This window comes from Saccostrea cucullata, unplaced genomic scaffold, assembly GCF_032062105.1.
Source record: "Saccostrea cucullata isolate Sc308-1 unplaced genomic scaffold, CSIRO_AGI_Scuc_v1 ctg1189, whole genome shotgun sequence".
NCBI lineage: Eukaryota > Metazoa > Mollusca > Bivalvia > Ostreida > Ostreidae > Saccostrea > Saccostrea cuccullata.
Genome location: NW_026919024.1, coordinates 111,494 through 125,194, shown reverse-complemented (window position 1 = coordinate 125,194; position 13,701 = coordinate 111,494). Strand labels below are relative to the sequence as shown.

Here is a 13,701-nt window from a genome sequence, read left to right as displayed (position 1 = left end):
AGTCATACAATCAATCAGTCGATTTACTCGTTTTACATGTATTTTCTTTTCCCATTTTCTTACATGTCTGTTTTATTATTCAGGAAAAATAATTTATTTTGGAAAAAAGTGTGGATAATTTAAAAAATGAACAGTTATCTGGGTGACATAAGTTTTTTTTTCTATCTGTCTCAAGCCGTTGATAATATTTCCCCTAATACTTCAGACATAGTTATATGATCGTATGCTGTAATTTCAGATTGGAGGATGTGATTCTAAAGATACATGGTAGTGAGTGTATTTCTTCTGGTCACACTAGCTGTTCCTCAAGTAAGTCAGGGTTTAAATAAAGTTCCATTTCCTTATATCTGTTTTATTTTTCCAAAAAAGATATATAATTTTGAAGGAAAAAACTGATTTATTTTTTTAAAATGAACAAGATTTTATAAGTGTTGTCATTTTAGACCCTGAAACCAGACGGAAAAAACATCTGGCAAATATTGGATAATATGCTTTTACCAGTACATGTACTTCTTTCTTTCATGCATTTTCTCCTCCCCCTTTCTCTCTCCTTACCCTGCTCCTCTTCTCTACCCCTTTCTGTCTCTATTTTAATTGTCACTATTAAAGATGATACTATTAATAATTATTTCATATACGGTATATGTTTGTATACGTTATTATTAATATGTTTTGTTACAATTGATAGAATTTAGAAAAGGTTTTTTTTAAAAAAAAAAAAGATTATATAAAGAAATATCAAAAAATATTTCCATATATCATAAAGATTCATGATTTTTTCTTCAAATTCTTAAATAGTGGTAAAGGAATAGCCTTTTTTATACAATAAAAGGAAAATGATTCATTAAGAAGAAAAATAACATAATACTGAAATAATGAAGGTTCTGTTTAATGCATTTCATGAAAAGAAATTCATTGAACAATTCTATTCCCTCGGTAAAAGTTTACTAAATATCTTGCTAATCTTATAATAATTTGAGGCTTTATGAATTCAATGAAGTTTTAATGACAATTTTTACTCGTAATTTTATTCCCTTTGTTAGTCTCATGGATTGCAAAATGGCAGCTCAGATGAAACAGCCAGAATTGCAAATAGTGAAAATACAATTCAGAATGTCTTGGAACAATTTTTTTGTCAAAAAGGCGAAAGGAATCGAAATGGAAAAGACTATCTCAGAAGACTACTATCAAAACATGAAGACCACTATTGAGGAAATGAATTCTTCTATTTCATCTCTCGAAAGAGATATTGCAAATACCTGTAGTACATTTTGATTCATGAATATGTAAAGTGCATGGTTTTAATTGCATATTAATCATACACCTTACTTACATTTTATTCTGAATATTAACATTTTAGGAAAAGAATTCAGATGTGAGTAAATTTTTCATTCCCTAAAAATCTCTACCTGTTAAATTTCATACACATTACTCATTATCCCTATTTCGGTCAAAGTCTTTAAGTGAATATGAATCTTAAAATAAAATCAAAATTTGTGAAAATAATGGTTAATATTTAAATTACAAATACAGATGAATCGGGCGGTTTAGGACAATACGCCGTCCCAGCCCCAACTTGGCCTTATGGGTAAACAATCAAATTCAAATCCGCCTTCCAAGAAATACCGACCTTGACATACGGTTTATACCTGCTTGATTCCGCTGGTACAGTGAACCTTCGTATAAGCACAGAGGTGAAGAAAGTGACCCGGACAGGGTTTATGTTCAGGGGTATTTGATTTATTAATTGCATGAAAAAAAAAAATAAAAAAAAACTTAGTAAGTTGTACTACTCTGGTTAGCCATTGTAGCGCATTTAAAAAATTCTTTCGTTTACAGTATATTATTTCCACCTGTAATGAGTACTGTGTCGACAAACAATTAAACAAATGGAAAATACATGATACATAATAGATGATAAAGAAATTCATTTCCAGATTCACTCGACCTCTTAATCTGCTCTTGGACATATGTGGCCTATATAAAATTCAATGGAATGGAACGTTTTTTTTATTTAATTTTGTTAAACTGCAAAATATGTTGGTATCTTTTTGATTTTAATGCAAATATGAAACTTGAGTTTACTTTCCAGCCATATCCGAATATCGAATGACTTTTTTAATCAGCAATTAAATGTTTCATGCGACATAAGCTGATATAGATATGATATATGTCCATTTCAAATAAGTGCTTTCAAATGCGAGAAAACTCCAGTTTTCCTTCCCTTTACGAGTAAAAAAATAATATCTTCCTGGAGGGTTATAGGAAAGAAGGAGAAGTGCATTAACCTCTCTGACAGGTACGTTTTCGATCCTTCTTAATGTCTCAACTTAAACGCCACAGCATGTAGTGTTTTTAAAATTCCGAGAAGTTGGGCGCAAAGGGAAAATATGAAGGAAATGTAATATTTGAATAAATGGAATTTATTCACTCGTGGGACAGAACTTGTAAACCATATTTTTACTATGCATCTCATATCCTAAAAAACACGATAATCCTGCCAAACTCATGAAATGAATTTCATACCAATTAACAACAAGATCTTTATATATACATGTATTTTCAGATTTGGTTGTTCGAAATTCGTTGTCCTGTTTCAAATAAAAGTGAATTTATTTGATTGATTTAGGGGTACTTTTGATACCATTAGCACTCTGCATATTGACGAATCATCCTATTATGTGATGATTGCATTTTGTGCCTGAGTTATCCGCTTTGTTTCCCAAGGAATTTTTCATTTTGAACAAACATCACTCATGGAACAACACATGTCTGCTCAAAATGAATCTATTAAGTAAAAAACTTTGTATAGAGACATTTATGCAATATTTTGAAGCTACAAGTATTTTTTTAAGTATTGATTAATTTAAAAGTGTATACATGTATACTCTTTAAACGCAATATTTTCAAAATCTGTAATGATTTGGAAGGATGTACAATTTTATACATTTTTATTTTTCATATACAAATATAGCAAAGCGTCATAAACCCATGCAACATGTAAACTAATAATTCAATCAATAGTTAAGCAATCAATCAATTAGTCAAGCAATCAATTGTTCAATATGTATTCAATTTATTTTTTTCCTTTTCCATTTTCTTACAAGTCTTTTTTTTTTCAGGAAAGAATTTATTTCATATTGATAAAAGTTACTGTCTGAAAAATTTAAGAAATGATCATGATATCGAAGTGTCATCAGCTTTTCCTTTCTGTCTCCCCTATTATTTTAAATAATTAATGTAATTTTCGGATTAGATGATGTGTTACTATCGGTACAAAGTAGTGGGTGCATTTCTTCTGGTCACATTAGCTGTTAATCAAGTAAGTCGCGTTTAAATAAGTTCCATTTCTTACCCTGGAACCAGCCAGTAAAACAAATCTTGAATTCCCTTTAATAGTCTCATGGATTACAAAATGGCAGCTCAGATGAAACAGCAAAACTTGCTAATTGTGAAAATCCAATTCAGAGGGTCTTGGAATAATTTTTTGTCAAAAAGTCGAAAGGAATCGAAATGGAAAAGACTATTGCAGAAATGACGTCTACTATCAAAACTTTGAAGACCACTATTGAGGAAATGAAATCTTTTATTTCGTCACTCCAAAGAGATATCTCAAATAGTATGTTTTGATTCATGAATACATAAAGTGCATTGTTTTAATAACTTAATCATACACCCTTACTTACATTTTATTCTAAATATCATTATATCATTTCAGGGAAAGAATTCAGATGTGAGTGAATTTTTCGTGCCTTAAAATAATTAGATTTACTTACTAAAATTCATATAATACTGTAAACCAACTTTTATTCGCGTGAGAGAAATTTTTCGCGACCTACTTTAAGTCGCGAATATTAATCGCAGCAAACCATTTATTTTGATTTGTTTTTGTAGAAAATGTTTCAAACTGAGAAATGAAGTATTAAAGAAGACGCGAATAATTGTTGGTTTACAGTATATAAACAATTATCACTATCCTTATTTCGGTCAAAAATTTTCAAGTAAAGTAAAATCTGAAAATAAAATCAAAATTTTCATTTATAATTTTTAAATTTCAAATATAGGTGAATCGGGTGTATCAAGACAACACAAATTTCCAGCTCCCACTTGGCCTTATGGACAAACAATCAAATTCAAAACCGCCTTCCAAGAAATACCAACCGTAACATACGGTTTATACGTGCTTGATTCAGATTACACAGTTAACCTTCGTATAAGCACAGTGGTAAAGGAAGTAACCAGGACAGGGTTTAGTGTAAAGATCAAAACATGGGAAAACTCGGTGCTGTATGGAGCTAGAATCAGCTGGATGGCTTGTGGTAGATAAATCAGTCAATGTCATGTACAAAAACATCACCTCTACATACTGTTAGGCTTCACGGAAGGATGATAATAAATTTTAAACGCAATTATTTACATTGTGTCTTTTTTTATTTTGTGATATAATCAAAGATGAAAAAAATACAGCAACACGTTTATATAAGTATAACTGATGCGAATTCGTTATGTAGGAAACGTCTGTTGCTCTAGACCTGGGGTTACTAGTATATACCCTGAACCAACCCTCTTTATAATGTCGGTCTTGTCTCCAGCGCCTGTGTAAAAAATAAAAAAACATGTATTTTTTAATCATTGAAATTTCATGCATAAAAAATATGCAAAAAATTTTTCTCACTTGCATTTATAAATGCTAATTGTGACGTAATAAACATGTGAATTTTCTCGCATTTTCGTATTTACACCGATTATAAATGGTATTTTGTTTCAGAAAATATTGTCCACAGGCATCACTCACAAAGATTTTGAGATATTTGAATTTTCATTGTATTTCATTGTATTTCGCACAACATATCCAAATATTAAAGTGGGCGACGGCTGCGGGCGCTATTTTCTAAAGGAAAATTCGCTTTGAAATAAGTCATTTTGAGGTTTTTTCTGTTAAGAGAAATGCATCAAATTAATAACGTCATATTCCAAGAATAGTACTCCTTCATGTCATATTCATTCCTAATCTTTCATAGTCATAAACTCAAATAGTATTCAAGCCAGTTTCAAAACTTTTGGAAATAATTTAAAATTTTAGGGTACAATAAAGCTAAAACCATACCTTCTTTAATTTAACGTTCACGGTAGCTTAGTCGGTAGAGCGCTCGCTTTGTGATCGGGAGGTCGTGAGTTCGTATCTCGGCCGCGTCTGACCTAAGTCGATAAAATGGGTAGCAACTGTTCCTTCGCCATGCGTTCGGCACTTTGAAATGAAAGTTGCGGGTCCTTCAGATGAGACCTTAAAAAACAGCGGCAGGCGTTGGCACGACAAAGATCCCGCAGTGCTTAAAGGCCTTGAGTGCCGAGTAAAAGGTCAAAATTTGAAGCCCTTCACCGGCATACGGTGACGTCTCCATATGAGTGAAAAAATTTCGGGAGGGACGTTAAAAAATATACAATCAATCAAACAATCTTCTTTATTTAAGGACTTACAAATATAACAATGTACATCTTGAGCATTCTGCATATAAATTAATCATCGTATTTCGTGATGATTGCATTTTGCCTGTGTAGTTGGCTTAAATTGTTTCCTGGGGAAATTTTTCTTTTGAACCAACATCACTCATGCTTCCACACATGAAATTATGGTTCAAACGGTACCTGGTGAAAACGGCACTTAGTGAAAACGGCACCTGGATTATGCAAAACGGCACTTGGTCAAAACGGCACTTAGTGAAAACGGCACTTGATCAAAATGGCACTTATAGAAAAAGTATATATGCAATGATAATTTGATATATATATATATATATTTATATACCTTTGTGTGTGAGCATATATAATGATATATTATATAATTGTTTTCCTGGGAGGATCCAAGAAAACAGTTAATTCATGTGTACAGTGTAATAAGTTTTTATGAAATCTATATGAACCTACATAGAGATTATTAAAGGGGATGTGTGAAATGGTCTTTTGTTTCTTATTCCTACAAGTGTATTCTAAGTAAAAATACTCCAACTGGCTTCTTATTATTTTACTGTGACTGCATGGCAACCCCAAAAACAGAGTAGTATACATATTTGCAGTGCTAAAAAAATTTAAATTTCAAAGGATCATAATAATATAATTTGGATTTGATCTCTTTTGTAGAAAATAATAGACATACAATTTAAAGAAGAAGTACATTTAAAAAATCTAACCACTGTACAAAAGTATAATAATTTTCAAAATATTCAGAATTAGTATTTTTTTCAAATATATTTTCAAACATTTTTATCAATAATAATATACGCATTTATTACTTTAAATGTAATAAAAAGATTCATTTTCTGTATAAACAATATCAAATTCTCAAAATAAAAAAAAAATTGCCCTTTTGACTACTCCCAAGTGCCGTTTTGCATATTTCCTAAGTGCCGTTTTCACCAGGTGCTGTTTTGACTTGTACCAAAAAACAAGTGTCTGCTCTATTAAACGATTGATTGATTGATTGTATACTGTTTAACGTCCCTCTCCAGAATATTTCACTGACATGGAGACGTCACCATGTCGGTGAAGGGCTCCAAATTTAGGCTATGCTCGGCACTTACGACCTTTGAGTAGGGAGGGATCTTTATCGTGCCACACCTGCTGTGACACGGGACCTCGGTTTATACGGTCTCATCCGAAGGACCGTCCCATTTAGTCGCCTTTTACGACAAGCAAGGGAATACTGAGGACCTATTCTAACCCGGATCCCCACGGGTAGCTCTATTTAACGATAATACACTATTAAAATAGGAAACATAGTGCAGACACATATATTTTATTTTGTGCAGGCACAAGTATTTTGTAAGTATTACATGTAGTCAATTTAAAAGTAATTATTATGATTACAAAGGAAATTTTCCATGGGTTAATAATTATTTAATATTGATGCCTCGTAAAACGGAAGATTTCTGTGGTTGGGTAGTTTTTCCAGCTGAAGAAAAAAGCATGAAAGCAATTGTAATACTAGTAAAATGTAGAACAAATGTCACCTCCAAACTTTCTTGTTTTGAAAAGAATAAAATTGTAAAATTATTGTATATTTTGTAATGGAAAAAAATCACAGATTTTTTGGGGGGAAATACAGTGTATTTATTTTCTTTTCACGACAATTGCTTCTACCCTTTTCTTTTATCTGGCATGATTGGGAACGGCGTACAAAGTTTTATAAATATATTAACGTTTCTTATAAATGTATATTAAGCCCATGCGACTAGAAATTCCTGCAATCAGCCTTGCAATGTAGTCGAGTTTATTTTCTTTTCCGATTTTTCTTACATGTCTGTTCTATTTTTAAGGAAAGATAATTTGTTTTGAAAAAAAGTCTTGATAATTAAAAAAAAAATGAATAGGGTACATGTATCGGAGTGAAAGAAGCTTTTTATGCGCCCGGATCGAAAGATCCGAGGCGTATATTGTTTTTGTCCTGTCTGTCTGTCTGTCTGTTTGTCTGTTTGTCTGCAAACTTTAACCTTCGCCATAACTTTTGAACCATGAAAGATAGAGACTTTATATTTGGTATGCATACTCCACTAATAAAAGCTCTTTCAAATGACACCAAGGTCAATGACCTTGTTACCTTGACTGTGACCTGTATGCTAAAAATAGAGGAATTTTTGCAAACTTTAACCTTCGACATAACTTTTGAACCATAAATGATAGAGACTTCATATTTGGTATACATACAGGGTGTCCCAAAATATATGTTACACTTTTAATCATCTATAACTTTATCAAACCACAAGCATTCACAAAGATATTTTGTCAACATCTTGTGTATTAGCATATATTTTGTCTGACAAACCTCCATGAAATTCTTTTAAAAATTCAGGTAATTATGATGTCCAAATGACGTCACTATATTTTTGATATGAAACCTTCATGTGAACAGCTGAGAAAAATTGTCAAACTTTAATATGGGTGTAAATCGGCTACTTTAGTCATTAGAACCATGAGAAAACAACATACTGTAATGAAAGTACCCAACAGAATGCTAATTTACAGATTTGTGAGGAAGTTTGAAGTTAAAGGCAACATAAATGACACATGACTTAATTCTGGTTTTAGAAGATCAAGGAGTGCCTGTACCAAACAGAACATTAATACCATTAATACAGCTATTACTCTACTGAAACTTTATTTTAAAAAATCCCTTAGACGGGTCCTGCATGAACAAGATAGCACCTTTGGTAAATCTAGCATTCACACAATACTCGAATTCGATTAAAACTGATTTCTCATGAGATAAATGTAATGCAGCATTTGAAAGAGACAGAAATAAAAAGTTGTTTAGAGTTTGCCCATTTGATTTTAATTAGTCCCAACTCTGAAAATTTAACAGATATGCATCGTTTTCCAATGAAGCCCACTTCCATTTTAACAATGTTCTTATCCTAAATTCTAGTGTTAGGTGAAACCCAACTTTAATGTGAAAAGACCTCTAGAATGTTAGGAAGTTACATTTAAAACCTGGTAAAAAAAACCTTCAGAAATTGTGTTCAAACAATGTTAATTCCAAGGGATGTAATTTGGCACATGCTGTAAAATGACCTATGTTATTCTAAAGAAAAAAAATCCGATAATTTATATGGAAACTGTAAAAAATGTATGCTTGACAAAAAATTTATAAAAATTTAAGTATATATTCTAAATTTCTTTTAATGTTACTTGAGGCATTAAATTTTTATAACGGTTTAAAAGTGTAACATATGTTTTGGGACACCCTGTACAACACTTATTAAGCTCTATTAAAAGACACCATGGTCAATGACCTTGTGACCTTGACTGTGGCATATACGCTAAATATATTTTTTGACGGCAAACTTTAACCTTCGCCATTACTTTTAAAGGAAGAAAGATAGAGACTTTTATTTGGCATGCGTACTCCACTAATGATTTCCTTTCACATGACACCAAGGATAATGACCTTGTGACCCTGACTGTGTCTTATATGCTAAAAATATCTTTTATGATCTTTCAGCATAACTTTTGAACCATGAAAGATAGAGACTTCATATTTAGTATGCATACTTCACTAATCAAGATCTTTCAAATGACACCAAGATCAATGACCTTGTGACCTTCACTGTGACCTTTACAATAAAAATATGTTTTTTAAATTTGTTGCCGCCGGGCGCATGGTGTTTCACAAACACATCTTGTTCCTATATGTTTCTAGCGGTACATAATAAAGTCCCTAATATTTTAAATATTTAATGTAATTTCAGATTAGAGGATGTGTTTCTATACATGTAGATATATGGTAGTGAGTGTATTTCTTCTGGTCACATTAACTGCTTGTCAAGTAAGTCAGGTTTTAAATAAAGTTTCATTTTCGTATGTGTTTTATTTTTCCAGAAAATATATATAATTTTGAGGGGAAAATGTGATTATTTTTTAGAATGAACATGATATCAAAGTGTTTTTTCTCTACTACCACTAGGTTGTTAAACCGGGTAGTAAAAAAAATCTTGCAAATTTTGGATAATATGCTTTTACCAGTACATGTGTTTCTTTTTTTCGTGCATTTTATCTCTCCCCCTTCACTTTCCTTATCCATTCCCTCTTCACTACCCATCTCTCTATTTTAATTGTCACTATTAAAATTATACTGTTACTTATTTCAATATACGATATATGTTTGTATATGATTCATTGCTTTCTTTAAAATTATTAAATAGTGGTAAAAGAGTCGTGTTTTATACAATAAAAAGAAAAAATGATTCACTTAAAGGAAGCATAACATATGAAACTAAAATAATGAATGTTGTGTTCCAGCATTTCATGTAACGAAATCCATTGAACAATTCTACTCAATCGGTGAGAAAAGTAGTATTATCATGGTAGTCTATCTCTAACATACTTCTTAGTTAAAATATCTTGCTAATCTTATAATGATTTGAGATTTTATAATTTAAATGCACTTTTAACAATGGTTTTCAAATCATAATTCTATTCCCTTCGTTAGTCTCATAGATTACAAAATGGCAGCTCAGATGAAGCAGCCAGAATAGCAAATGGTGAAGGTCTTGAAGCAATTTTTTGTCAAAAAGTCGAAAGGAATCGAAATGGAAAAGACTATCGCAGAAACGACGTCTATAATCAAAACTTTGAAGACAGCTACTGAGGAAATGAAATCTTTTATTTCGTCTCTCGAAAGAGATATTTGAAAAATGTGAAGTGCGTTTTTAATTACTTAGTCATACACCTTACTAACATTTTATTTTAAATATCAATATATCATTTTAGGAAATGAATTCAGATGTAAGTATATTTTACATTCCCTCAAAATAATTATTGCATTTTTGCCTTTTGATGATGTACAGCTATATTTTTCCATACAAATGTAAGTAATGATACATAAGTGCTTTCGATATGTTCTTTTGTACGAGGGCCGTTCAAAAATTACACGGATTGTGCTATTATATACTCTTGCAGACGTCATATAGTTATGAAATTTGACAGAAATATAAATCTTAAAGATTCCAATAAATTTTGGGCAAAATCTTTGTTTTTTTAAAAAAATTCTTCGGAAATTATCGGTATGTTGATATCGCTGATGGAGAGGTACGGAGCACGACAAAAAATCTGAAACAAAAGCATGCGGAATCCAAAATTTAACTCATTTATTTTCTTTAATTCGTGATTCTTTTCGACAATTTTCTCAAATGTATCTTTATATTGTTCTAATATTATGTATTTAAATTTCTGACATGATATTTGAAGTACTAACAGAAATATAGTGATTTTTTCCGATGCCATTCCCGTGAAAACGACTGTGAAAATAACGTCTCCTAAATTGACGGCGCACCATACTTTTGTTTAATTATGTGTAATGCTCTAGATATTGCCAACATAGATCCAAACTATGCATAATAAAACGTGTAGTAAACTAGGGTATTCGTGACATTCGTCCACAAATAGCAAATCGGAATTGTAGACCGTTAGGTCTCTGTAAAAAGGCTATACGGGAGGTCGGGAAGAAGATTATAGACGTAAACTTTATCCGGACTGTAAAGAACGTGATTGAGAGTCACCAATATCAGACTATATCTCATAAATACCTGCAGTTTTTGGTTTTAAAACAAAAAAAATATCCTTTCCTTGTTTAATAGATTTTAAGCTCGACAGGAAATGGTGTTTGGATGTTGAGTAGATAATACAAGGTAACTCAAACTGTACAGGTACTCTTGGGAAAATGTACGTTGAGAAAATGAAAGCTCAATCACATATTATACAAATATGGACTCAATATAGGTCAATATGCATTTGTAATGACCCAGGATGACAGATATTGACCTCAGATACATGGTGTATATCGACCGAGGGCGCTAGCCCGAGGTCGATATACTCCATGTATCTGAGGTCAATACCTGTCAGCCTGGGTCATTATAAATGCATATTGACCGTGCATTGAGTCCATATTTATTATATTATATAAATAATATTTTCCCAAATTTATTGATACAATGTATATCTTCTTAATGTTTACAGAGACCGTATTAACCATAAATGAGTTGAATGTAAATGTTTCAGAATTTATTGAATGTTACTCAGAGGAACTTGTTTCGGGAATAAATATTAACCCGCCATAGCATGATAATAACGCAAAATAGGCCTATCTATCTCCGAATAACACAGAGCACCCCCTCCCCCAGATTGTGAATCGAACTCGTTTACACTTGCAGATGAAATTATATGCACTGACAAAATATAAATACCTATTTCTTTTACGATAAGATACAATACATGGCACGCTAGTCTTTATTTTCTTTAGTCTCCGTAATTGCGAAAACAGCGTCAAAACTCTGCTCGCCGAGTGGAAAAGTCGAATTCAACCATGAAATAGTGTGTGCTAAGTATTCCCGAAAAATGTTCACAGATATCTTTGTAATTGTTTTGTATTCTGAGTCTCAGAGTTCTTCACTATACATTTTAAATTTTCCTCACCTACAACTTACAAACTTGTGAACTTCCATGTTTGTCTAAAGCGAAAGTGAAAACGAGGCAGCTCGTGCGAGTCATTATTCGCTTTCAGCGGTCGTTATTAAAAAATATTTACTTCGTATTGACCAATCAGATCACTGGATTTCACAAAGTTATATAATATTTTTTTATAATGCCTGTGACATCGAAGATTTTGCTGCTCCGTGACTCAATGATATATCCTGATAAATCACTCAAAATTGATACCAATTTACATCATTTTGATATGAAATTTTGAAGACCATATAAGTAAAGATTCTGTTATATTATGTGTGACATTTTGCCCTAATATGTAGTCAATTATTTTTCCTGTGCAACAAGTCCGCGTAATTTTTTAACGGCCCTCGTAATATGTTTTTCTGTTCACTTTACAAAAACTGCTTTTTACATTTTCATGTACTCTATTTTGCAGTTGTACTTAAAAATTGTTTTTTACAGAGAATGTTAATTTTATTAGTGTTTTTCTCTGTCATTTATTTTCAGCCACATGTTTATGCAATATTTTACCGGAAAAAAAAAGACATTGAACTCTCTGAATGTCTTATTTTCTATTGGCGTTAAGCAAACAAACGTAATTATTTTTACTTGTTAAAAATCATATACGGGTACATTTATCACTATCCCTATTTCGATAAAAAAAAATTCAAGTGAAGTAAAATCTGAAAATAAATCTTAATTGTTCATTTATATTTTTTGAATTTCAAATATAGATATTTACATAACGCCTTTCCAAAAGGCGTTATTACGCCTTTATAAAAGACGTTATTACGCCTTTCCAAAGGCGTTAATACGTCTTTATTTTGAATACATGACTAAACATATTTAGCCCAACCGAGGGGTGGAGTGTTGTGGGGGAGGGGTGCAGAAATCTTACCTTTGGGACATGAATTTTACAATTTGATATAAGTCTTTAAGTCACCTATTCAAAATCTGAATAGGTGATATCACTTAATCAAATATGTGAAATCACCAACTGAATAGGTGATATCACCTTTTCGAATAGGTGATATAACTTTTGTCAGTAAATACCAAAAACGGCGCCTCATACCTATGGATTAAATCACAGTTGTGAAAACGTAGTCATAAATATGTTTTTTTATGCTGTTGAATTTTGTACCGGTTCATGATCAAAATTCCACGATCCGGCTCAGTTTTAAACGGATTAGGGTCTAAATTCAACACCTTTGGTCTCAGTATTCAACGTTGAAAAATGACCCCCGGGGCAATTTTAAACTCGGGTCAAAATTCAGCGTTACACCGGCATGAAGCGTCGTAGTTCAGAACCTCATGAATCTTCAAAAATTAAATTCATTTCTGAAGTGAATCGGGTGTATCAGGACAACACAAATTCCCAGCTTTCACTTGGCCTTATGGACAAACAATAAAATTTAAAACCGCCTTCCAAGAAACACCAACCGTAACATACGGTTTATACGTACACAGTTAACCTTTGTTTAAAAACAGCGGTAAAGATAGTTACCAGGACAGGGTAGGGTAAGTATCACAACATGGGGAAATGGAGCTAGAATCAACTGGATGGCTTATGGTAGATAAATCATACAGTGTCATGTACAAAAACTTCATGTATATATACTGTTACCCTGTACGGAAGGAGGATAATAATTTTTTAACGCAATTATTTACAATGTGTCTTTTTTTGCAATTTAAGCAAAGATGAGAAAATATACGAGCAACACGTAA

General features: G+C 31.9%; 2 protein-coding genes and 1 long non-coding RNA gene across 3 annotated transcripts in view; all 3 read left to right on the top strand.

The window, feature by feature from the left end:
* The window catches only part of LOC134277727 (uncharacterized), a 42,042-nt gene that overhangs the window by 16,007 nt on the left and 12,334 nt on the right, over positions 1-13,701 (top strand). The gene's annotated exons all lie outside the window — the stretch shown is intronic.
* Positions 239-10,138, top strand: LOC134277721 (uncharacterized). Its single transcript, XR_009994322.1, has 3 exons — positions 239-309; positions 1,044-1,115; positions 10,041-10,138. It is a non-coding gene; the product is annotated as an uncharacterized LOC134277721 (long non-coding RNA).
* LOC134277710 (ATP synthase subunits region ORF 7-like) lies at positions 3,251-4,327 on the top strand. Its single transcript, XM_062760035.1, has 4 exons — positions 3,251-3,322; positions 3,400-3,619; positions 3,719-3,733; positions 4,065-4,327. The coding sequence occupies exons 2-4, from the start codon at positions 3,514-3,516 to the stop codon at positions 4,325-4,327; spliced, it is 384 nt and encodes a 127-aa protein (XP_062616019.1). The 5' UTR covers positions 3,251-3,322; positions 3,400-3,513.